Source organism: Anastrepha ludens, chromosome 3, assembly GCF_028408465.1.
Source record: "Anastrepha ludens isolate Willacy chromosome 3, idAnaLude1.1, whole genome shotgun sequence".
In the NCBI taxonomy this organism is placed as follows: domain Eukaryota; kingdom Metazoa; phylum Arthropoda; class Insecta; order Diptera; family Tephritidae; genus Anastrepha; species Anastrepha ludens.
This window is the reverse complement of record NC_071499.1, coordinates 60,000,001-60,024,021: the sequence shown is the minus strand read 5'-3', so window position 1 is coordinate 60,024,021 and position 24,021 is coordinate 60,000,001. Positions and strand designations below refer to the sequence as shown.

The 24,021-nt window shown below is 37.5% G+C and overlaps 1 protein-coding gene across 3 annotated transcripts in view; it reads right to left on the bottom strand.

Moving 5' to 3' along the window:
* Positions 1-247: 247 nt before the first annotated feature.
* The window catches only part of LOC128858058 (uncharacterized), a 55,095-nt gene continuing 31,321 nt past the window's right edge, over positions 248-24,021 (bottom strand). For 2 of the 3 annotated variants that reach the window (XM_054093990.1, XM_054093989.1), the window contains exons 3-4: positions 22,017-23,105; positions 248-847 (exon numbers count right to left, since the gene is read on the bottom strand). In XM_054093990.1, coding sequence (XP_053949965.1) covers positions 22,922-23,105 — 184 coding nt within the window. In that variant the 3' untranslated portion in view covers positions 248-847; positions 22,017-22,921. The remainder of the gene's footprint in view (positions 848-22,016; positions 23,106-24,021) is intronic. The other variant, XM_054093991.1, reaches the window with a different exon arrangement.

The window sequence follows — 24,021 nt, the reverse complement described above, 5'->3', positions numbered from 1 at the left end:
TGAAAAACTATTTAATACACATTTTTTGAAGGACTGATTCCTTTTTTAATGTTTTAGGATAGCTACAATATTAGTTGGCAAATGAATAGAGGATACAGTAGCTGCATAATTTTTGTTTTTTGCATTTTGCGCGTAAGTATTATAAGTATTTTGTAATACTTTTTAATGATTATTATTAGATATAAATTATTTTATGAAGTAATATTATATTATATTTTATTATACTCGTATTTTACCTATCATATTGTATTATATTACATTCAATTACTCATTATTGCTGTGTATTGCTTTATTAAAATCTAAACATTTTTAGACATATTTTCATATTATTTTAGTAGAGTTGTTCAAGTTTCATAATACTAAAAACTCTTTAATGCCAATCAAAATACGTTTGGAATAAATTTCTAAATAAACACATATGTTATCTTAGTACCCTTATAGTCCCCCTACTTTCGTTCTTATATATTTTCCGCAAAGCGCATTTCCCTTCTCATATATTTCCGTATATTCACGGCTTGTATATGAATGTGCATTTACATATATGTGTGTGTCATTCAAAAAAGCACATCTACACATATTTTAAATATAGATTCACTAATTTATCAATTCCTGATTTAATAATAATTAAATACGTCCTTTTTATTATCTCATGAAAATAATATTTATTTTTCTGGTTTGATTGCGAGTGTATGTTGGTATGAGTGTCCTTCCCATTTCTCTCTCATTGTTGATTAATGACTTAAGTTTTCGCTAATATTTGCGTCGCGGTTATTAGAGAGAGATTAGAGCATAATTGCTTGTTTCAGATGTTTTTGTTGTTGTTCTTGCATTTAATCCCATCGATGACCTGCAAGCGGAAATGGAAGATTTAAATAAATAATAAAGCAAGGATTATTGTAAAATGTACAATTCCAATTAACTACACATACATATGCACACACGTGCATGTGTGCAAGTGCGTTTGTCGAATGTAAGCACTTATGAACATACACACATACGTATATTTGTGGTCACAAGCAATAATCGTCTAAGTCGAATTAAGAAAGGCTTGAGTTATATGAACATATATGTCAACGTATTTATTTATTTATTAAGCCTATGAATATAATAGATACTTATAAGCTAAGTGACCATATTTTAATAGGTAATAAAAAAAGAAAGTAAAATTAAACTATTTATAAAAAAAGAGGTTGTCTGTAAAGTCGGTTTACTGACGATAGTTTAGCGTGACAACGTCATAAGAAAATACTAATGGAATGGTTGCATTTTTCAGAAGAAAATTTTAATTTTATTCGTTTGATAGATATTTTGTATGGATATAGGGAAGGAGGTAAATGGAATCGCAATGGAATTGATCAAGTTACATTTAAACAAACGTGAAAAATGACGAAACATTTATCAAATTCATGAAAGATATCTTCAATTTCGATTGTGCATCAGACGTTAATAAGTCAACAACACTAAGAGGCACCATCATCGATTTGCCTTTTTCAAGACACTTTACACTCGAAACACTCCCTTTCATTTCCTACTTTTCCTATCATCGTCCTATTCTCAACAGAGAAATGGTTCATTACCATGCACACAGGAAGAAGGCATATGCAAATACAAATATGTGAATTTATTTATATACATATGCGCCTATACATACATATTTATGTATGCTCACTCAAGTAGGAGAGAGCCAGATGTAGAACGTTGCCGAACGTGGGGGCCGATTGCCCCTCTTTGTCGTTCGTTCCGCTCTCTCGCTTGCAGTTCAAGCAAGGTAACGACGCATTTTTTGGTGCGTGCAGCCGGCTACATCGAATTATAAGACGTTATCACGTCAATAAGTTTTGAAAGATTTTAATAGGTGATCTTTTGAAAATGAAAAATCTATCTCAACAAATTTTGAGATTTTATTAAACTCAATTAGGGTTCTAGAAATAGCACCATTATGAGCATAAAGGCATTTTGAAAGACCAACATAGAAGAACTCCGACCTACACAGAGCTCTGGACGGAATATTAAAGAAAATTCTCTGAAGAAGCACCGGACAGTCAACAGCACCACGTATTAAGTCAAAAATGAAAGATAAAGATTGGATTATTCTCTTGTTCTGCAATGATTTTAAGTTGATCAATACGCATCGCGCTGCACTTGTAGGGATAGGATCCAAAAAGCGTAAATTACAAAACGCGAAATGTAAGAATACTTTTTGGATTCGTTCAATTCTAGCAGCGTGGTATGAGACCAAATGAAGGATGCGTACCCCAGTTTGGAACGCACGAACGTCGTATAAAAAGCATCAGCATATAAGGGTCGGAGAAATCGGAGCTATGACGCCTAACAAAAGTAAGCATGGCGTAAGATTTGGCAATAATTAAATGTATGTGACTAGTAAAAGTAAGCTTCGAATCAAATATTACACCCAAGTCTTTAATTTCACTTACACGTGACAGGGGTGTTCTTGATATGTGATAAGAGGAGTCAATAACAGTGGCACGCTTGGAAAAGGTAATTTGGAAGCACTTATTTATGTTGAGCGATAGACGTTTATTGAAACAACAGTTGCTGAAATTAACTAAATCAATTTGCATCAATTCAGAGTCGATGGAGCTAGTAATAGTCGAATAAATCTTAACGTCGTTTGCATAAAGCAGGAATCTTGCCGACGAGAAGCAAGAGTGAATATCATTGATTAACAGAACCAAGAAGAAGCGGGCCAAGAGTACTACCTTGTGGAACCCCAGAGCAAGCAACGACGACCAAACAATGGCGATTCTGTAAGTAAGATGAGATCCATCTTAAGAAGGCTAAGTGGAAGCCAATGCAGGCTAATTTTTTTATTAGTATTATATGGGAAATCCGTTCAAAGGCCTTAGAGAAGTCGGTATAAATGGTGTCAACCTGGTGCCCTGATTGGAAGGCAGCGATACAATCATCCGAAAATACAGCTAAATTAGACACTGTTGAGCGGCATGGAAAGAAGCCATACTGCTCCGGACACACCATGTTTTTGACAGCAAAAAGCAATTTGTCCTGGATGATGCATTCAAAAAGCTTTGTAGTGGCGGAAAGCCTTGAAATAGGCCTGTAGTTACCAGTATCGTTTTTATTACCGCTCTTGAAAATGGGTGAAATGAAAGTCATTCATCCAGGTATCAATAAAAGTACCCGATGTTAGTGATTTGTTAAAGATTAACAACAGAGGATATAGTAAAGAATCACGCTGCTTGAATAACACCGCAGACAGACCAACAACATAAGTGTTTGAAGAAGATTTAAGTTGAGTAATGCCTCTAAAGGCATCTTCAGTGGACAATACTAGCTTGCCGAAGTAAATAGATGGTTGTATATCGAAGAAAACATTTTCCTCACTATCGGAGGCCGATGCTAAATTGGACTTAAAGAACTCAGCGAAGAGATTACTTGCGAAGTCGATCAGCCTCTGTCCGTTACCGGATGTTTCGTTGTGCAGGCTGAATTTTCCGACTGTGGAACCAAAAATTCCCTCCTTGTCCACCCTGCCGTTGAAGTCGCCAAGCACGATTTTTAAGTCGTGGCGGGGGCAGCGCTCATAGGAACGTTCCAAGCGCTCATAGAAAGAATCTTTGGTCGCATCGTCATTCTCTTTCGTCGGGGCGTGGGCGCAAATTAGCGAACGACAGTACTTGGCGACGAAGTCTCTCTCCCACAACAAATCCGACACCGAATTTGCGCTCCTTTACATGGCAGCTGTAGTAGACGTCGCAAGGTCCTAGGTCCAGCTGCATGCCCTAAAATCGTATTCCCTATTTCGTTTGCAGGGGTCGTCTTCAGTGGAGGTAGTTCTCATCCGAGGCTTTGTTGCGGTTTTCATTGGGGGGGCTTTTTAAGTGGCGGGTCCCAAACCCAGCGCACAACCAGCTATCCTGGAATGCTTCGCCTTCTCACGTTGGCTCACCCAGAGGATACGTGGGCTAATCTCGGACGTTGTGAGCTGCTTGAACCATATGCAGAAGAATCGTCCTGGCCACTCCCAAGTGAATGACGGTCAGTAACTTTCCCCACTTGCGTGGACTTCTACACAGGGAGCCATCCTCCAAGTCTAATTAGATGCCCCCATAAATAAAAGTCCAAAGCTGTGATATCACACGACCTTGGTGGCCGATCCACTGGTCCGAGATGAGAGAAAAATTGCACACCGAAACGGCGACGTAATAAATCTATGACGCGAAATAGACGCACTAAACTCAAGGCAACAGCAGTCGACAAGCTAATTTTTTTACAAAAAAATATTTTCTAAATAATTATGTGTATCTCAAAAGCATGTAAAAAATTAGTATAACGCAATAAAAGCCTTAATATATTGAGTTAAATTTGGTCGATAGTTGTACAGGCAAATATCGATAGTTTCTACCTCTAGTATATGCATATCTACAAATAAGTCAAAACTAACGTCCATTTCAATATAAACATGCACTTACACTCATTTATATAAGTATACACACACCCATTGTTAATCCACTCCACAAAACGCGGTGAATTTCAATTAAAATGCTATTACACCGCTTGTTAAGCGCACTTGATAAGCATACATACATACACATGCACATACAAGTATGTGTACATTTCGTATATGTGTAGAAGTGCATGAAAACCCATTTCCACAAGTGTACATCCATCCATACATATATGCAAATGTCCTTATTGTGCCCTTTAAGTTCCTCCGAATTTAAATTTAATTTGATTCACTCTACTGAAAATGTTCACTTGTTGCACACCCACAAAATGCTTTTTCTCAAACACACTCAGCCATCACCCCAGAGAATAGCTGCACAAGTAGTGGAACTGCATTCTTAATGTGTTTATATGTATGTACGTTCATGTACACACATAAATACCCTGTAGGGAAATCAATTGATTCCGAGCCTTTGAGCTACTGCTAAATCTTTCACGTAACTTTTAAACTTTACACTGCACTAGAGAAGAAAGCGAAAAATGTTGCCCCAAAACTGATGCCAATTTTATTTTCAAGTGGAAAGTGGATACAAAGTAAATAAAGCGAAAAAATGTCACCGCAAATAACACAAGAATAATAACCAACACCAACAATAATCGCAATTGCCGAAAATATGACCAGATGGTAAATAAAAAGTAAAGCTAATCAGAACTGAGGGAATTAATCAACTAATTTATAAAAAAATTAATATTTGACATAATTTAAACGTCAAATTTTTAGGAGAGGCTTAGGAAGAAATAACTAAATATCGGAAGCTGGAGAAGAAAAAAAATACTAAAAAAGTTACGAAAATAGTAATCTGGTCACACTGATCAGTAATTGCACTAAGCTGACGTCAAAAAGATCAGCTCATATTGTCAAATTCGCTGAGTGCAAAGTAACGGCACCATCGTAGGAACCTCCTCATTATTCTCCAACGTGATTCAAAAGAAAATTATGCAATAGTAAAAAAACAAAATGATCTAGTTTATTATATACTCGTACACCGTGGCGCAAAAATAATCACCTTATCCGAAGATTTATAGTTTTTGCACATGACATCTTACATCAATCACATTTGACACTTGTGCACTAGGCAGCTGCAGTATACAAACAAACAAGCATTGGATCACGTAAAGGTCAAAATAAAGATTTCCATCACTCAAAATATTTTTTATTTTATTTTATTACTTTTTATTAAAGTTATGCAAAAACAAAATTGGATGATTAATTTTTGTACTAAAATTGAATGGCTGCGCAACCAGCGATCTCGCCAGTTTGAAATTAGAAATTTGTTGCGCTAGCCTAGCCTAGATTTTCCCTGCAGGGTATGTGCGTGTATGTATGTACTTGGTATGGAGATGTGAACGTGTGCTCCTTTTATGTGCGGTTGTTTGCATGAGTTTCCTTCCGTTTACGTCGGAAAGTGGAAATGCGCTAGAGAAATCCTTATTGTTGGCGATGCTCTGCTACGCTTTCGCAATTTTGCACACTTGCAGCTCCTCTTTATTTGCTTTTTTGTTTTTGCTTTGTTTTTGTAACCGAGTAATTTACTCACATTTTTTAAGACTTATTTTCTTTTCTTTTTGTTTTTTGTTTTTTGTTTTTTTTCTGCTTTCAACGAGCTTGTAACTATTTTTACATATGCGCGTGCTTTCATATTTCTTCCTTTGCTTTTTCACGATCATCCCGTATTCTTATTTTTGTTGTTATTGTATAAGTTTTTGTTAAGTTTTGCTCTTTATTATTAAAATACAAGTTATATAGTTTGACATCAAGAGTTCATGGTAACGCAGGGTAGTATAAATGTGTATTTTCTTGCAGTATAAATACGTTCGCCCGCACGTTTTGCAATTTACGGTGATTTATGTCCACAGCTAAAGAAGCCTTGGCGTATACAATTTGCATTAAAATTCTTTAAGGGCTATCGATATACGATATATATCGATTTATGTCTAAACAGTTTTGACCAGCTTTTAAATGATTCTTTCTAGGCATGGAAATTCACTCCAGTATAAAATTTCCCGAAGCCAAGCTGTTGTCTAATCAAATCCAGATATTTGAATGTTAATTCAGGCGATGGCAAAGAGAAATTTTTGAAGAGAACTCTTTGACGCTTTAGGTCGAACTATGCGAACTATGAGTTTTCTAAAGTTCAGAGCAAACGTTCTTTAAAACGTATTTTAGGCTTATTTGGGGTGGCAGCTTTTGTGAATATCGAAAGCACGTTCAACAATGTTGATGTGAAATTAATAAATTCAGCGTTGACGAAGATAGGTTCGAACGAAAAGATTATTCGAAGGGTAAACAATACGCTATCTAACAGAGTAATCCTAACAGAGTAATCACCGCGAACTTAGGCATTACTAGTCAATGAAAAACAGTTACCACAGGAACTCCACAAGGGAGGTTATCTCGCCGTTATTAAGCTAGTCTTAAAAGAATTGCGGTTATGCGGACAATGTAGTCATCCTGATGCCAGGGAAGTTTCTCTCGACTATCAGCAGGCTCATCCATTCAGCGTTAAGAGAATTCTCTAAGTGGGCGACCTCAAATGGTTTAATGGTTAACCCAGCCAAGGCTGAATTATTGTAGTTTTGTGCACTAGAAGATATAAGGTACCGAGTTTTCAGTTACCGTCCAGAGATGGAGTAATATTAACCCTATCGAACGATGCCTTGGCATAATTCTGAACTCACAACTTTCTTGGAAAAGAGCACCGAGGAAAGGATGAAGAAAGCTTGTAATGCCCTCTTATCTGCAAGAGAACATTTGGCAAAAAATGGGGTCTGAAATCGTATATTAACCACTGGGCGTACAATGCGATCATCGGACCCATTTTTACTTATGAAACTTTGGAGGCGGTGTAGACACAATCTTACCTAAAGAATCTCATTAAAGCCCAACGATTAGCTTGTGTAGGAATAACAGGTGCGCTCCGATCGACTCCTCAGACGGCGCTGGAAGTAATACTACATATTCCACCCATCGATATATGTATATGCTAGAATGATAGCGGCCAAATCTGCTTTTCGGCATGCTAAAAAACAAAAAAAAACACGCACGGTCATGCATCAGTCCTACTCTCTGTGGCACACTTGCAAGACGTATCGAAAACAGATTATTTGGTTCCCAAGATAGATCTGAACAAAGACTATAAAATACGAATATCCGACAGAAAGGAGACTAGACCAGACCAGATTTAAATCAGATGACAGTGGGAACCACATTTATACTGACGGCTAAAAGATAATCAGTGGCACTTGATCGGGAGTGTACTCGGAACAATTATCCTTAAATTGCTCCTTTAGACTCCCAAATCGGTGTGGCGTGTTACAAGCTGAGATCTCCGCTGTATACAAAGCAGTAAAAATTGTAAGACTAATGGACTTACCTTGCGGCCGCCGTATCCGAATGGATTGGTGCGTGACTAACATTCGGAGTTCAGAGAGAACGTAGGTTCGAATCTCGACGAAACACCAAAATTAAGTAAAAGATTTTTCTAATAGCGGTCGCCCCTCGGCAGGCAATGGCAAACCTCCGAGTGCATTTCTACCATGAAAAAGCTCCTCAGAAAAATATCTGCCGTTCGGAGTCGGCTTGAAACTGTAGGTCTCTCCATTTGTGGAATACGATGCACGCCTCAAATAGGAGGAGGAGTTCGGCCAAACACCCAAAAAAGCTGTACACGTTAATTATATATTTTTATTATATACTGGGTTGCCCATATTCAACGGACCCATGTGTTTGTTTTTTTAAATCCGCAGGCAACAATCTTTGCGTCAATTGAATCTTATACGGGAATAAATGCAAATCAATGCGGATAATTCGTTGTAAAGTGGTCCGAGCAATGCCTAACTGCTGAGAACGGCGACTTTAGGATGTCCTTGGCGACGCCTTGGTCGGTTTTGATTTGGCCTCTTTGGATTAGAAAGAGTATCACCAGTCGAAAACCTTTCGTACAAACGTTTAATGGTGTTCTTAGAAGGCGAACTTTCACATTATTTAATTTTTTATACGCTCGTTGAGTTTTCACAATTGACTTCTCTTGTTGAATGTCAATTTCAAGAACTTGGGAGCGCTCGCGTGGCGTGTACTGTTCCATGGTAGAAATCTGCTTGGACTGACGCTTCCAACGCGGTATATCATTAAGCGATCTGACATCTCTGTCAAAAGATACAGGGTTGCCAGATGGGTCCGTCGAATATGGGCAACCCTGTATTTACATTTGTACACATTTTGGAACATTTAATAAAACACTAGCCAATACAAAATTTCTTAAACTGATGGATAAACAGTTTTTATTTGAAGTTGAAATTTTTTTGTGTTCACAGTAAGAGCAGCGCGACATATTGTGTTTTCACAATTTATTTATTATTTTCGTTTTTTTAAATTTTTTTATGAAAACAGTTCATACTAAAAAATTCATACATATTGTATTTGTAACCCAAGCTTTCAAACTGTGTACGGGATACCAATATTTGGCACATTAATAGGGAGATGAGACAGGTTATGCTGGAAAAGGTAGTGACAAATTTGACGGAAGCCATGGTTTTCATAAGACACAGACGAAGTAGCCATGTACCACAAATAATTTATATATACCACCTTGGGCAAAAAGTTCCCGGAAAAGGCACAAGGTGACGCTCTATAAGTACGTCAACTGATTTGATTAACATTCTGTGATTAACATTCCTACCAATATTTTTTTGCCATTGCTTGACCTTTGTAAAAGTTATTCCGATTTGAGTAAATCTACCTCTGCACTTGATTTCCATTTTTTACATTTTTAAAAATGGATTTGAATTTGAATTAAGTTTTGTGTTAAAAATGAATTCAATGGTGCGAAAACCCTAGAGATGTTAAGAAACTGTTTCGGTATTGCTACTGTAAAGAAAACAGCCATTTACCAGTGTCATGAAAAACTTCAGAAGAGATCGTGAGTCCATCGAGGATGATGAAAACCTCAATAACCTCAAATTAACAATCAGAGAGCTGGGAGAGAACTTGAACATTGCTTATGAATCCCTTCAGGACATTGCAGTTAATGATTTGAGTTTGAGCCATGCTGCTGAAAAATTGGTCGCAAAGGGCCTGAATTTAATGCAAAACAGGGAGCGCGTTGATATCACCAAAGACATGATTTCCAAAGTTGAATCCGACCCAACATTCATCAAGCGTATCATTACTGTAGACGGGACGTGCGTTTATGAGTGAGTGGAGAGCTCCAAATGCGATTTGTTCCTGTTTGATGGAGACAAAAAACCACTACGGGAGAAGCGTTTTAACAGCCGAAAGGAAGTAGTGGAAAAATCGAAGACGGCTCTGATGGCTATACCGAAAATAGACTTCCAGAAATATTTCGAGACCTGGATCAAACGCTGGCATAAGTGCGTTGCAGTTGATCGGGTGTGATTTGAAGGCGATAATATCCCTTTTAAGTATTCAACTTGTATTATGAATTTTCTGAATCCGAAATATACAAATTTTGTATTGAAGTGGTATATACAGTAGGGAGCATAACTATTAGGCTCATTACTATAAGTATATTTTCTCAGTTAACCAATAAAGTGAGTTTTACTTACGTAGCAGATAAACTATTCCTAGCTTTAACTTTTCCCGTTTCTTCAAATGCCTAATACTGAGCAGAAAATCTGGAAAGAAAATCCAATATATTTTTAACTTATGTTGCCGATGAGCAAAACTCGCCATTCTGTTTTTCTAGCGCCTCATTTAATATTACAGAACTCATACACTAATCGTTAAATATATTGGCTTGAGAGTTACACCAACTTTCTAAAGCACGGGCATATTATGTATGCTTGGGGACATAATAAATTAAATCAAAATAAGTATTAGAAGTTAAGAAAATGACCCTAAATGACACATACAAAATTTTCGAGATAATACAGCCAAAGTCACTGATTTTTTGTGATTTGCTGGCAAACAAGTTGCCGTTATTAACTTTGTTTGAGATTATTTACAGCCTTATCACGCACCTCTACCCTAAGGAATGATGAATAGTGAAGTTATACGCTTATCAAAAAACATAAATTATTTTTGCTTGAAGAAAAAAAGCACTGATGTTGCAATTTGTGTTGCTGCTAAAAGAGCCGGAACAATGCACAGACATAGCCAAAGGGATACCAGTTTTGGCGCTTCAAACTTCAAAGACTCAGTTTGGTAGGAAATGAGAGGAAATTGCCAACAAGCTCAACGCTAATGGACTGCCACAAAGAACAGCGCCTGAGAGGAAGAAAATATTTTCTTTGTATGCAATGCAGATACGTTTGAGATTGAAATAGTTTCTATTTATGTACATAAATCTGTAGGCACGTGTTTTTAAAAAGGATACAGAAAAAATAAAAATAAATATAAAACTTCATACGGCAAGGAGTAACTGTAAGATATTTTATCACACTTGAGGTAAGTAGTGGAATGGGTACTCTATCTTAAAGAGTGATCAATTTAGAGGTATCGAATTTTAAATTGAAATATTTAAAACAACGAAAATTCAAATTCATTGTGCAATCTTTTGTTATTTTTGTGGAACCATTCATGACATTTATTTTTTAAAGTTAATCCGTCTCAACAGCTAGTAGCAACTGCGCCGAAATTCTGCGAGCCGTAAACACCAATGTTGAATGAATCGCTGGAGGACTTCGGCCGGTATCTCGTGAATAACTTTAGTAATGTTGGCTTCCAATGCCACAATGGAAGGTCGTTTATCCACAAAGCATTTAGACTTTACATACTCCCACAAATAAATGTCCGAAGGTGTGATATCACACGATTTTGGTGGCCAATTTACTGGTTCGAGCCGAGAGATAAATTGCACACCGAAACTAAGATGCATTTAATCCAACTATTGGAACCATATGTTGTGGAGATCACGGGCTTCTATTTCCGGCATCAAAAACTCATGTATCATGGCACAATAGCGTTGGAGATTCACTGTTACATTGGCGCCAGTCTCGTCTTTGAAGAAATATGGACCGATGGGGACCAAACGTTTGTTTTCAATGGATGTAAAGACTGTATTTGAATGGCATCGGGTTGCTCTTCAAGCCAAATAAGGCAATTTTGCTTATCCAACAAGCCAAAAATGGGTCTCTCACAAGCTGGCCTAAGCGTGGCATGAACAGTTTTCACAGAGCGTCGATATTCGTAATACAATGGCCTGATTTGTAAACGTTGTTGAGGCGTAAGTCTTTAGATTATGGAATGTCATTGAATACTGAAAAATTATGTATTTAGTTTGGCAGTAGTCGCTCGTGATCTGTCAAAAAACTCTATTGGACAAAGTTCCCCCAATTTGAGCACCTTTTAAAATGTTTGCTCAGTAAGCATACGAGCGCAGGACCAGCATGACATGGAATATATGCTGATATATGGTTTAAATTAGGAAATCATACCGCAGTTTTTTGGGGCAATGTGTGCGAAAGGTGGACTTTTAAACAGATGTTGCGGAAATACTTTCTGGGTAAGGTTGCTTTAAAAATACGTTATTAACAAAAGTACATTTAGAAATATGTGGTAATGCCCAATTAAAAAACTGAGTGTCTTCACATAAGTGACACCTCAGTGGACGATTTAAAAAGTGATGTACGAGGTACGACAGGGAGAAGAGTTGGATAGTCTCTTCATTATAAAAAAGTTGGAGGAGGCTTAAAAAAAGCTAGAGAAGGTTTAAAAAGACCCAGCACCAGCTTTCTGAGTACTGCTATAAAATTGGGGCTAGTATTCAAAGGATATAAACGTATGCGACATCTACTTGGAAAAGTTTTCTGCATACTCAGAGAACATAAATGCCTGCGTCGATGTGCACTGTCCATTTTAAGTGCAACCTTTGGTAGGGGAGCGTCAAAACTAGAACGTCACAAGTGAGGAAAACTTTAATAAACGAGTCATGGGCTGGGAATACTGGAAATAGCATCCAAAAAAATAAAGCGTACCGAACATGTCATACCTAGTAAGTGGTGCGGAAATGGGTAATAAAATGTATTGAAAAACATTTGTTTTGTTTTAATTTATACATTTGTAAACGCCAGAACACCAATTGGTTATTATAGAAAAAATTCAAATAACAATTTCGCGAGAAAATCAAAGAGACAAATTTTTTATACATACAGATTTTCCAAAGGACGCTTCCAGCTTTAATAGAGATATGTTTTTATAAAATTTGGTTATTATTTCGTGGTGAAAAAAACAACAACACAAATATTATTTGCAATTTTTTTCATTTAAGTTTTGCAATTTTTAGAAAATATATTATTAAATTAAATTCCATTACCTACAATTTTTGTAAAAAATGTTTTTTTCTAGGATCAACAGATCACAAAATAAAAATCGCGAAAAAAAGATGACCTCAAAAGTTTACAAAAAAAAAAAATTGCAAAACCGTTTGGCACACTTCAAACACGCCTCCAATACAACAAAATCATCAGATAGCAACAAAATTTGAAATTAAAGTTCACGGACATTTGAATGAATGAAAAGATGAAAACGAGGTATGTTTACACTTCGACAGCATGCCCTTTGTGCCCTCTACTCATCACAGTATCTCAATCAAACCCAGCTGTCTTAATAAACCTAGGATGGAGCTAGTCTGGGTGAGTGCATATTGCTTTCTTCCGGCCGCATCCGGCTGAGATATCTTATCCTTCTTTTTCCTATAACATCACATTCGAGAAGAACTTATGTTGGAGTTTCCGGAAAATGGTCGCTGAAATGACAGAAGTCAGTGGACCATATGCCAAGCTTTTGATCTAGTGATCTGTGAGAATGCCCGTGAGCATTTAATGAGATGTGAAAATACCCGTGAGCAATTTAAGGAGGTTTATGAGATGCCTTAATCTCTTCTGATTGTGTCCTCCCAATAATAACTTCGCCTGGCGTATCACATACTTTGATACCAGCTTCGGTTTCGTAGCCTTTGCTCTTCGCTTCAAAGCTCCTTCTTAATGTTGGAAGGAAAGGCTTGGATTCTATTAATACCGAAGTCTCAGCTTCTTTAGCCAATGCATACATTACTTCATTCCTAGGTATAACCCTATGTTCGGGGGCCCATATGAGCCGGATATGCGATGTTGCGTATGGCAGTATATTCAGATATATTCAGGTATATGGCGACCACCGTAGCTGAATGAGTTAGAGCGTGACTATCATTTAGGAGTGTGTAAGTTCGAATTTCCGTGCATGAAACAGGAAAATCATAGAAACAGTTTTTTCTAATAGCGGTCGTCCCTCGGCAGGCTGTGGCAAACCCTCCGAGTATATTTTCACTTTGAAAAAGCTCCTTATGAAAATTATTTGCCGTTCGGAGCTAGCTTAAAACTGTAGGAATAACATCAAGACGCACACCACAAATAGGAAGGGGAACTCGGTACGCGCCAATTATTTAAATTTTTTTTTATCTTTAATATTCTCAGTTTCGCGAACGAAACACTAACATTGTTTAATGCTTGGGGTATACAAACAAATAGTGGCAAAACAATTCATGTAGTTTATTCTAACAAGAAAGTAGGATACAAGAATCTGACAATAAACAATTCACAAATCCCGATAGACACCAAAGCAAGATACCTTGGAATGACTATTGACTCCAAACTTCTCTGGAAAGAACATATTACGTTGAAAAGAAATTAGGTAAAAAACACATTCCGACAACTATACTGGCTACTTGGCAGGCGCTCGAAACTGTCATTGCTGAATAAAACCCTTATATACAAAACTGTGATTGTGCCAATCTCGGCGTACGGCATAGAAATCTGGGGAACTGCAACTAAAACTAACATTAACATTATTCAACGACTAAATACAATCAAAAATACTCTGAACTATAACCAATGCACCTTGGTACGTCCCAAACGAAGATATTCATCGCGACCTCAACATTGATACAGTAGCAGAAATCATCCGCAAACGCAGCACAAATCATATTGTCCGGTTAATGAACTATACAAATACTGACATGCGACAACTCCCATCAACAGAAAGGGCAAACTCCAGGCGGCTCAAACGATCAACCCCAACTCAGCTGATAACTAGAATAATTTAAAGCTATGTATATACACTTGTAAACTCACACAAAAACTTAACCAAAATGTAATATTGATAATGATTAATGTTATGAAATCCAAGCTGTAGAAAGAGTTACTTAGTGCCATATGACAGGTGTAATTAATAAAGGAGGCAAAAAACAAAAAACAAAAAAGTTTCGCGATGCACTCAAGGACTAACGAGGACGTAATCCCAAAGGATGATGACGCCTAGACTAGACTAGAATTTGCCTCAATCAAAGTTAAATAGAACCCACGTAGCTTAGTGAGTTTGTGTGTGACTAGTACTCGTGGATCATGACCTCAATGCCCATTTGTGCTCTTAGAAACAAAGAAGTCTGCAATTTTATGTCGCCGGCCATAACTGCCAGATTAATCAGAATATCGCAATACATGACTTTGCTTCTAGACCGTTGAAAATTGAATACATTTTAGAGCCTCAAATAAACTACCCTTCACTCCTCTTTTCCTTAACTCAACTTAAGCTGTGTAAGGTATGCATGTCTGCAGATAATCTGTAGCACGTACATCCGGAAATTAAATTCTGCGAAGGCTGACCATTTTAGTGCACACATACGCAAACGATACATACGTGTACAAAGTGGTATTTATTGCCCTTGATGCACTTATACGAGTATGTGCTGCATACGCATGTGCGTATGTATATCCTTGATCTCTCTTCCAACTTGTGTGCTTTGCGATGTTGCCCTACAAATGGCAGTACTCTCAGCTGCATGTCGCCGCCTAATAGCAGATGGGTTTATATGACAAGTTTTTTTAAGATAGAAGCGCATTTGAAGATTTGCCTGAATTGAAGGAGAACTACCTGTAGGGTGCGGTAGCTAGTAAATGGTAGTGGAATATTTTCTAACATTTGATGTTTCAAGTCTGTAATGTCATGTTTCGAGACCGATCGAATGGTACATAGTAATGAAACATAAATGTACTCAATTCCTCAATTGGTAGCTCAAGCGATTTGTTTGAAAGCCAAGCATTTCTGGTGTTAAAATCCTTATTGATATTTTTCAGATTTGCGGCAAGTCGACAAGTTGTTAATTGTTGACTACTCTTTTTTTTAAGTTGCGAAACTGTGAGAAATCCGCCAGTGCTTTATTTAACTTTTTAAGTGCGATCATAAGCAACAGATATACGTACTTGTATATGCATTAGAGTGGCTCAAAACACTTTTTTTTCTTGAAGCTAAATTTGTTCCATGGCCAACAAAATGATACATCTATTTTTTTTAATTTATTATTTAATATTGCCCGTGCCGCCAACACTTTGAAAATTACCCTTAAATTCCCATGGGAAAAATGTGCTTTTCCATTAATTTGGTACGAAATGTTTAAATATCGAAACTATTTAATCTTCTCGTTCAATTTCTCTTAACAAATGTCAATAAAATTATACCAAAAATATGAAAAGGTCGAGATAAATATTTATATTTGTTTCAGTTTTTAACATTTTTTTTTATTTTGCGGGGATCTTGAACTCCCTATGAAAAATAGTGTATTTGTTTTTTCAAATAAAATACTGGATATTTTTTCGACCATTCTATTTAATATCTATAGCAAAGCTCTTATCGAGCAATAAACTCGCCTGCAGAAAAAATTCCTATAAAATTCCTCTTAGTGAATTTAACTATTCCTAACCTTTGTACACCCTTTATAATTTTCAACAGGGACATTCACCTAAACATTTAATTTCAGGAAACGCTGAAATTTTATATCATTTCGAGTTCCCGCTAACGTGACCAATTCAGTTCCAGGAAAGCTCATCAGTAATTTCATTGCCCTCTATGTTTCTATGTCCTGGAACCCAGATCAGAGAAATTTTACCTGCACACCCAGGAGATTTGAACTCCTACTTAGAGGAGTAGTTTGGATCTACACCATGGCGTCGTAAGAGCCTTAAGCGCGGCTTGACTATCAGAAAAATGTTAATATATTTCTATCTTCCACGTTCCCTAAGCAATTTGCATACTTGCAAGATCGCAAAGATCGGCTTGAAAAACACTAGCGGTGCTAGACGACAATTTTAAGGAAATAGATAAATTGGCTGATTTAGAGAAAACCCCTGCTCCGACTCCCGATTCTATATTGAAGCCATCAATGAAGATGGAGGTACCAGCTTCGATGCAGATTTTCTCCCGTTCCAATTCTACCTACTTGGAAAAATTGCACTGGGCCGACCCTCGAACTCCAGTTTGCGAATAGAGAGACCTTCTCGGTCATCGGCATATCCATGACTGTTGTTAAAGGGGAAAACTCAGAAAGGCCTGGGGTACTCAACGCCATTTAATTTGCAAACTTGTAGCTTTGTTTATCGGTCATTGGATGATCTGCACACACGCGGAAAAGCTAGGTTTACCATTTAACCCCCATTACAGAAGCTGTGAGGACCTTTTAGAGAAGGAGGCAGTTGAGCACTTTCCCTGTAAATGCTCAGGTTTGGTAGCTAGACGATTAAGGTCACTGGGTGCTCCTTTCTCGGCAGTGCGCCAACCTAAATCCCATCCCTCTTCTCCATTATATCAACAGCTCTGGCTGGCTGTAGATATCTATCTGTTGAGGGTCTCATAATGATATCAAAACGTCGCTTTAGTGCTACTTGGAGAGTGCCAGAGTGGTACTACAACCATTCCACCTACCTACCCGTTCGCGTGCTCCATGCTCATTATTCGAACATCTTCGAGTAGTTCGGGCAATGCTTTTAATTATTTTGAATTTTTTCAGCAATTTTTGATTTGAGTTTTACAAATAATTTGAACAAAATACCAAGGCAAATCTATTAAAGGTGATATCAGTTGACCAGCTGATTTGTTTTTGTTGTTTCGCCGTGTACATTGCGATGACAGCACAAACCGTCGTGTGCTTCTGAATCCAAGGGCATACCAGCTGATCAACGCAGTTCGTCCTTTTCTTTTTCTTTTCCGCCTTCTTTTGTCGTGAAATTCTAATGTAAAAAGGTAATTGTTGATCCAGTGCCACCACCTTTAATAAATTCGCTGGAAAACTGAAGCAATGCTGACAACTAAAATTAAAAAATTCGTTTGCGTTGTTCAAATTGTTCAAAAAGAAATATTTAAGCAGTTGAGCAATGAGTGAGTTTAGAGCGAGTAATGAGCTATTTGCACTGCTCGATACCCGGGAGAGAACGAATAGTAGCTGCCAGGACCTACAGCTCAGTAGTTTGATAATCGGTAATCTGTATTATTAATATTAGCAAATCACATAAAGAGGTCCCGGTGGTCTAGAACTTTCAGAAAATCGATTTTTTTTGATACTTCGAAAGTAGAGGCTTTTAAGAATATACTGTCCAATTTTTGGAAGGATATTTCCAATATTTTCGATTCTACAGCCGTTTTAGCAAGTAGAGTCAGATTCGTCACGCTGGGGCATCAATGGAAAATATCCACTCTCAAAACTTAAAACTTTATTAATTATCTCAAAGCTACTTTTATCGGTGTTGTTAACAAAACAAACAAAAAATATCTAACTGAATCGTCTGAAATTTTAATATGTTGTTCACAATTTCAATGGCTATCGCCCGTCTAGAATCATATTAATATTTCAATTATGTTGTGTTTTTTTTATTAAAAAACTGATAAATAGAAGAGCCGCAATGGACAACACCGTCCAGGTTAAATTACTTATCCTTACTTTTCGAGCTTTAGACCACCAGGACACCTTAAGTTACAATTTTTTTTTAACTATTTAAATCAGTTCTATGGCGACAGAAACAGTATTTAGTAAATCAGAAGGTTTGTTGGCTTATATATGTATATATACACGGGAACACCCTTTTTGGGTGTTTGGCCGAGCCCCTCCTGCTATTTGTGGCGTGCGTCTTGATGTTGACTCCGAACGACAAATATTTTTTTATGAGGAGCTTTTGCATGGCAGAAATACACTCGGAGGTTTGTCATTGCCTGCCGAAGGGCGACCGCTATTAGAAAAAACGTTTTCCTAATTTTGGTGTTTCACCGAGGATTGTTGGTTTACGTTGCCCGAAAAAGGCTTACGTGGTTTTCGAAGCGTTTAGATAAGTGGCTCTTAAATATTTTTTTTACATACAAATGCTTCATAGGCAAGAAAATTCTCGACGTTATGTGCAAAAAAATTCTCAAAAATTAATGCGTTATTTCATCGACTTATAACTTACACTTTGTTATATAAAATTTATCATCCAGTTTTGTTTTTGAGTAACTCTTTTATTTAATAAAAACAAAATAATTTTGTGTGATGAAAATCTTTATTTTGATCTTTACGCATTCCTTTGCTTGTCTGTATATTGCAGCCGAAACTTACATTCAATTTGTAAATGGAAAATTGAAATTTTGTAATTGAATTTAAATTCAAAATTTATTATGGATATATAAAAATAATTTCAATATCTACTATAAATAAATTGATTTTTTTATCTTCTGCCTTTACTTTCGAATTACCGCATCGTAGCAATGATTTTTTTGTTCGAGTTACCTAGTGCATAAAAATGTATGGACATAATTCGAAATATAAAGAGATTTTGTAGAGGACTCGTAATAACTTTGAATTAATGAGAGTTTCGAAACATCGTATGTTTGAATTAACGAGAGTCGACTGTAGTTAGTTTATTCTGTATACTCCTTTGACTGTATTGATTATTGCAAAGAATTGCAGCATTGCGAAAAATATCCAGAAAAATACCTGCCTAGTTCATTTCCAAGCAATATTAGATAGAAAAGTTTATATTGCATGTAGTTAATAGGACTATGAATAAGTTCGTGCGGTTTTTTTCGAAATTTGAAACTTTATTGACGTAAAATGGTTACAAATTTAATATTCAAAATATTGTCCATCGCTTACTACTACTTTTTCCCATCTTTCTGGCAATTCACGGATTCCCTTTGTGAAAAATTCGGTCGGTTTTGCCGCAATCCACGAATCGATCCATTTTTTGACTTCATCGTAATTACGGAAGTGCTGGTCAGCCAGGCCATGTTGCATCGATCGGAAGAGATAGTAATCGGATGGCGCAAGGTCTGGACTATACAGCGGGTGGGGTAGGACATCCCATTTGAGCGTTTCTAAGTATGTTTTGACCACTTGTGCAACATGTGGCCGAGCATTGTCATGTTGCAAAATAACTTTGTCGTGTCTATCGGCGTATTGCGGCCGTTTTTCTCGCAGTGCTCGGCTCAAACGCATCAATTGTCGTCGGTAGACATCCCCCGTAATCGTTTCATTCGGTTTCAGTAGCTCATAATACACAACACCCAGCTGGTCCCACCAGATACACAGCATAACCTTCAGGCCATGAATATTCTGCGCCGACGTCGATGTTGAAGCATGTCCAGGGTATCCATACGTTGCCCGACGTTTTGGATTGTCGTAATGGACCCACTTTTCATCGCCAGTCACAATTCGATGCAAAAAACCCTTTCTTTTGTGCCGTTGAAGCAGTTGTTCGCATGCCATAAAACGGCGTTCAACGTCTCTTGGCTTCAATTCATACGGCACCCAATGGCCTACCTTTCGGATCATTCCCATGGCTTTTAAACGTTTGGAAATGGTTGATTGATCAACTCCCAAAGTTTTTGCAACCTCTTCTTGCGTTTGAGCCGGATCTTGATCGAGCAATTCCTCCAATTCGGTATCCATGAACTTTGGCGGCGCACCCTCGCGTTCTTCGTCTTCCAAGCCAAAATCACCACTTTTAAAGCGTGCAAACCACTTCTGGCACGTTCGCTCAGATAGAGCATGCTCACCATAAACTTCCACCAAGATACGATGACTTTCGGCTGCTTTTTTCTTCATATTAAAATAATGAAGAAGAATTCCCCGCAAAAACACATTATTTGGCACGAAATTCGACATTTTCAAGTGTGGTAAAAATATTGTTGTTTACGCTTCAAATAAAAAACTTATACTGACGTTTGTGCCTTACGACAGTAGCTCTCCAATGAATGTTTGGAAATGTGGATCGATGGAATAATAATCAAGTTACGCCATCTGTTGTAAAACCGCACGAACTTATCTATAGTCCTATTAGTTACTTACATTTCCCGCAGGGAAATAAACACAATCGTGTATATGTAAGTACTCGTACATAGGTATATATCTACATACACTTGAGTCACTTAAACATAAGTAAGTGAATGCAAGAATAATCACGGTCGTTGCAGGGTCACGGAAAAAGCGACTAAAGTTTAAACAGTTGCACGTACGCACTTGCACACACACATAGATATGTACACATGCATAATATAATATTATATAAGAATATCAACAGGAGAGTAGTCCTTTTGGTTCAGCTGCTGTAAAGGAAGGTCAAGGGCATTAGCTACATAGTAGAAATATGCGCTCGCATAGAAATGTGTGTGCATCTGCATTAGCGCATACTGCTTATTTATGAAAATGCATATGCATGAGAGCACCTTCAAAATGTTTTCCATGCTGTACAACAGTGCGTATGAGTAACTATCTGCAAAATCTATAACATTTAAAACTAACCGGAGGCGTTTTGCTTATTTGATTGCTATGTATTCCAGCAATCGATTTCAATCCATGCACATAGCTTCATGTTTTTTTGCTTAGATTTTTTATAATTATTTTAATGGAAGAGAAATGCAAAAAATATTCATTTGAGAACAGTAGATGCCGGCAGCCAAGAGATTTCTCTTTTGCATAACTGGGCTTGCTATAAATTTTTCCATTTAATGTTTGGCAGTTGGAATTTAAATTACGTTTAAGTATAAAAACAAAAGAAAAACACTTTGCGTATGATTTCAACACACTTGAAATAAACAATAATTACTACATATGGCCATTGCTGGCTCCTAATTTTTAGTTCCTCTCTCGACGAGCAAATGAACAAAACTAACATTAACACGACGACAGTATCCCATGCGGTATCCCTTTGAGCGTTTAAGAGAAAGATTCTGAGGAAGATTTTTAGATCTTTGCATGTTAGTGACGGCGAGTATCGCAGGCGATGGAACGATGAGCTGTATGAGCTTTACGGCGACATAGACATAGCGCAGCGAATAAAGATCCAGCGGCTTTGTCATGCCGTCCTAATGGATACAAACGCTCCGGCTCTAAAAGTATTTGTTGCAGTGGCAGCTGATGGTAGCAGAGGAAGAGGAAGGACTCCTCTGCGTTGAAAATATCAGGCAGAGAAGGACTTGGCTTCACTTCATGTTTCCAACGCGTTTAGCTGGAGAAAGAAACAACTGGCTCGCTTTGAGAAACTCGGCCAAAAAACCCGTAAGCGCTTATCGCGCCAATCAAGAAGAAGAAGGCTATGGCAATTACCTCTATGATTTTTTATCATACAAATTTACCCATTTTTATTTAACAAAATAATTTTTGTGTTACTTAATTTTTTTTTTAATTTTTAAAACGAAACCGCTATACATGCATCCCAAATAATAATTATAACAATTTTTTTCAACTTTTTATAGTATTTTTAGTAATGGGCATATCAGCTTTATGTATAAAACTTACTCATATTATTTGTAGTTTCCTTCCGACTTTTAACAGATGTAGTTTCGTATTTTATTATTATCCTCCTCGAATGCGCTCCATGTACATCCACTTACTTTCTACCTGGGAAGCCATCACCCGTACAATGCATTCTGCTCCACCATTGTTTGCTTTTCAAATAAAACAAAGCCAGAAAATAGAAAATAATCGAAGTTTTGTTTTTTCTCTCCAACGTCCCCCTTCGGTTGAACTTTGGCAATTTTCATACATTTGCAACGTCAATGCTATTGACATTGAACGCATACTTGCGATGCTGGTAAATCGATGGCTCTGTTACTCACCTTTGTGGCAATTCCTTGTACCGTGCAATACGCAAAAGCGGAAAAGTTTATGATTGTTTTCGTATTTGGCCACCAAATTGAGCCACTTCGTATTGTTGACCCTCGCTGTGCACTGTTGACATTTCCTGTTGCTGTCGGTGGTGGTCAGTTGACTTATGACCGACCACATTTAGCGCTACTTTCCTCACCACAATGCGATCTCAGTTCCGTTCCCGTCACTGAAGTTGCTATGCACATCCTCTTGACTCTTCAGCAGTCCAGCGATTGCCAACAGAGCAATGCGCCGAAACGTGAAACTAAATTGCTATGCCACGATGTTGATGGTCTGTTACCAGTTGCCGTTGTCGTTGTTGATGCTGTTGATGTTTCAGCTATTGCCGTATCCAAACTGCCCGCACTCCGTTTGCTAATATTGCTGTCGATTTTTTTTTTTATTTTGTTGGTGCTAATTTGACTATCATTCTTTTCATCTTTATTACTGCTCTTATTGTTGCTGCTGCTGTCGCCGTTAATGACGATGCTGTTGCTGGTTTTAAGTATGATGGTCGTGGGCCGATTGGTGGTATAGGGGGACGTTGTTATGATTTATGTTTGCACCGGCACGTTATTCTCGGTTTCTTGCAGAACTGGTGCTGTCCATACGCCACTGCCGGCTCGCTTGCGGGTCTGTACAATGCCATCCATGATGTCTAGTTGCAAGTTGTGTATACTGCCTCGATGGTCGGTAAGTGGTGGTCCTTGAATAATACTGCCACGTCGACTGCCACTGCTGAGGAAATAGGAGACAGAGAGGGAAAATGAGAAGTAATCATGAATGTCCATAAAATCGTACATATAAAAGCTAAGTTTTGTGATGGTGGAGAAATAAACGCAAAAACCTTGAGCTTTAGTTATTGACCTTTTAGTTATTTCTGTATAATGCGCGTTTCCATTTAGGAAACAAATATTTTGTTATTTGAAATATTTATAAAAGATTATCAGACGCCTCATAAGGAGCACTTGTGTGAATATTAATTTTGTATAATATTTTAAAAATAATGATGGCTGCCATAAAAATAAAATAAATAAATAAAGGGACCTACTATCTTAAGCCGATTCTAAAAGGCAAATGGTTTTTTATGAGTAGATTTTCCATGGCGCAAATACAATCAAGTTTGCCATAGCCTGCCGAGGGGCGACCACTATTAGAAAACAATTTACTTACATTTTGGTGTTTCATGCGGAGATTTGCGCACTCCCGAATGGTAGTCACGCACCAACCCATTCGGCTACGGCGACCGCCATAGTCGAGTGAATTCGAGAGTAACTTCCATACGGGTTCAAACCCCGTTGTGGAAGTGAAATACAATACACAAGTTAGAAAAATATCTGTCAACGAAAAGCTTCTTATAAAACCACAGATAGACAAACTGCATTACTGCACTTGGGTGAGAAGATCGACCAAACATCTAACAAAGGATGTAAGCGTCGCTACAAAAGCAGTAAATCACATGGTGTTGGCGACTAGTGTACATATGAACTTTTTAAGCATAATCTGCAGATAAGTTTATCTCAGAACACTTCTTTCGTTTCCGAACAATTTTTTACTCACTTTTGAAAATAAGAATTTGTTTAAGATTTGTCGCCACTGACATTGAAAAAACGAGTTTCCCCATTTTTAAAATAACGAGACTGACCTTCCTTCC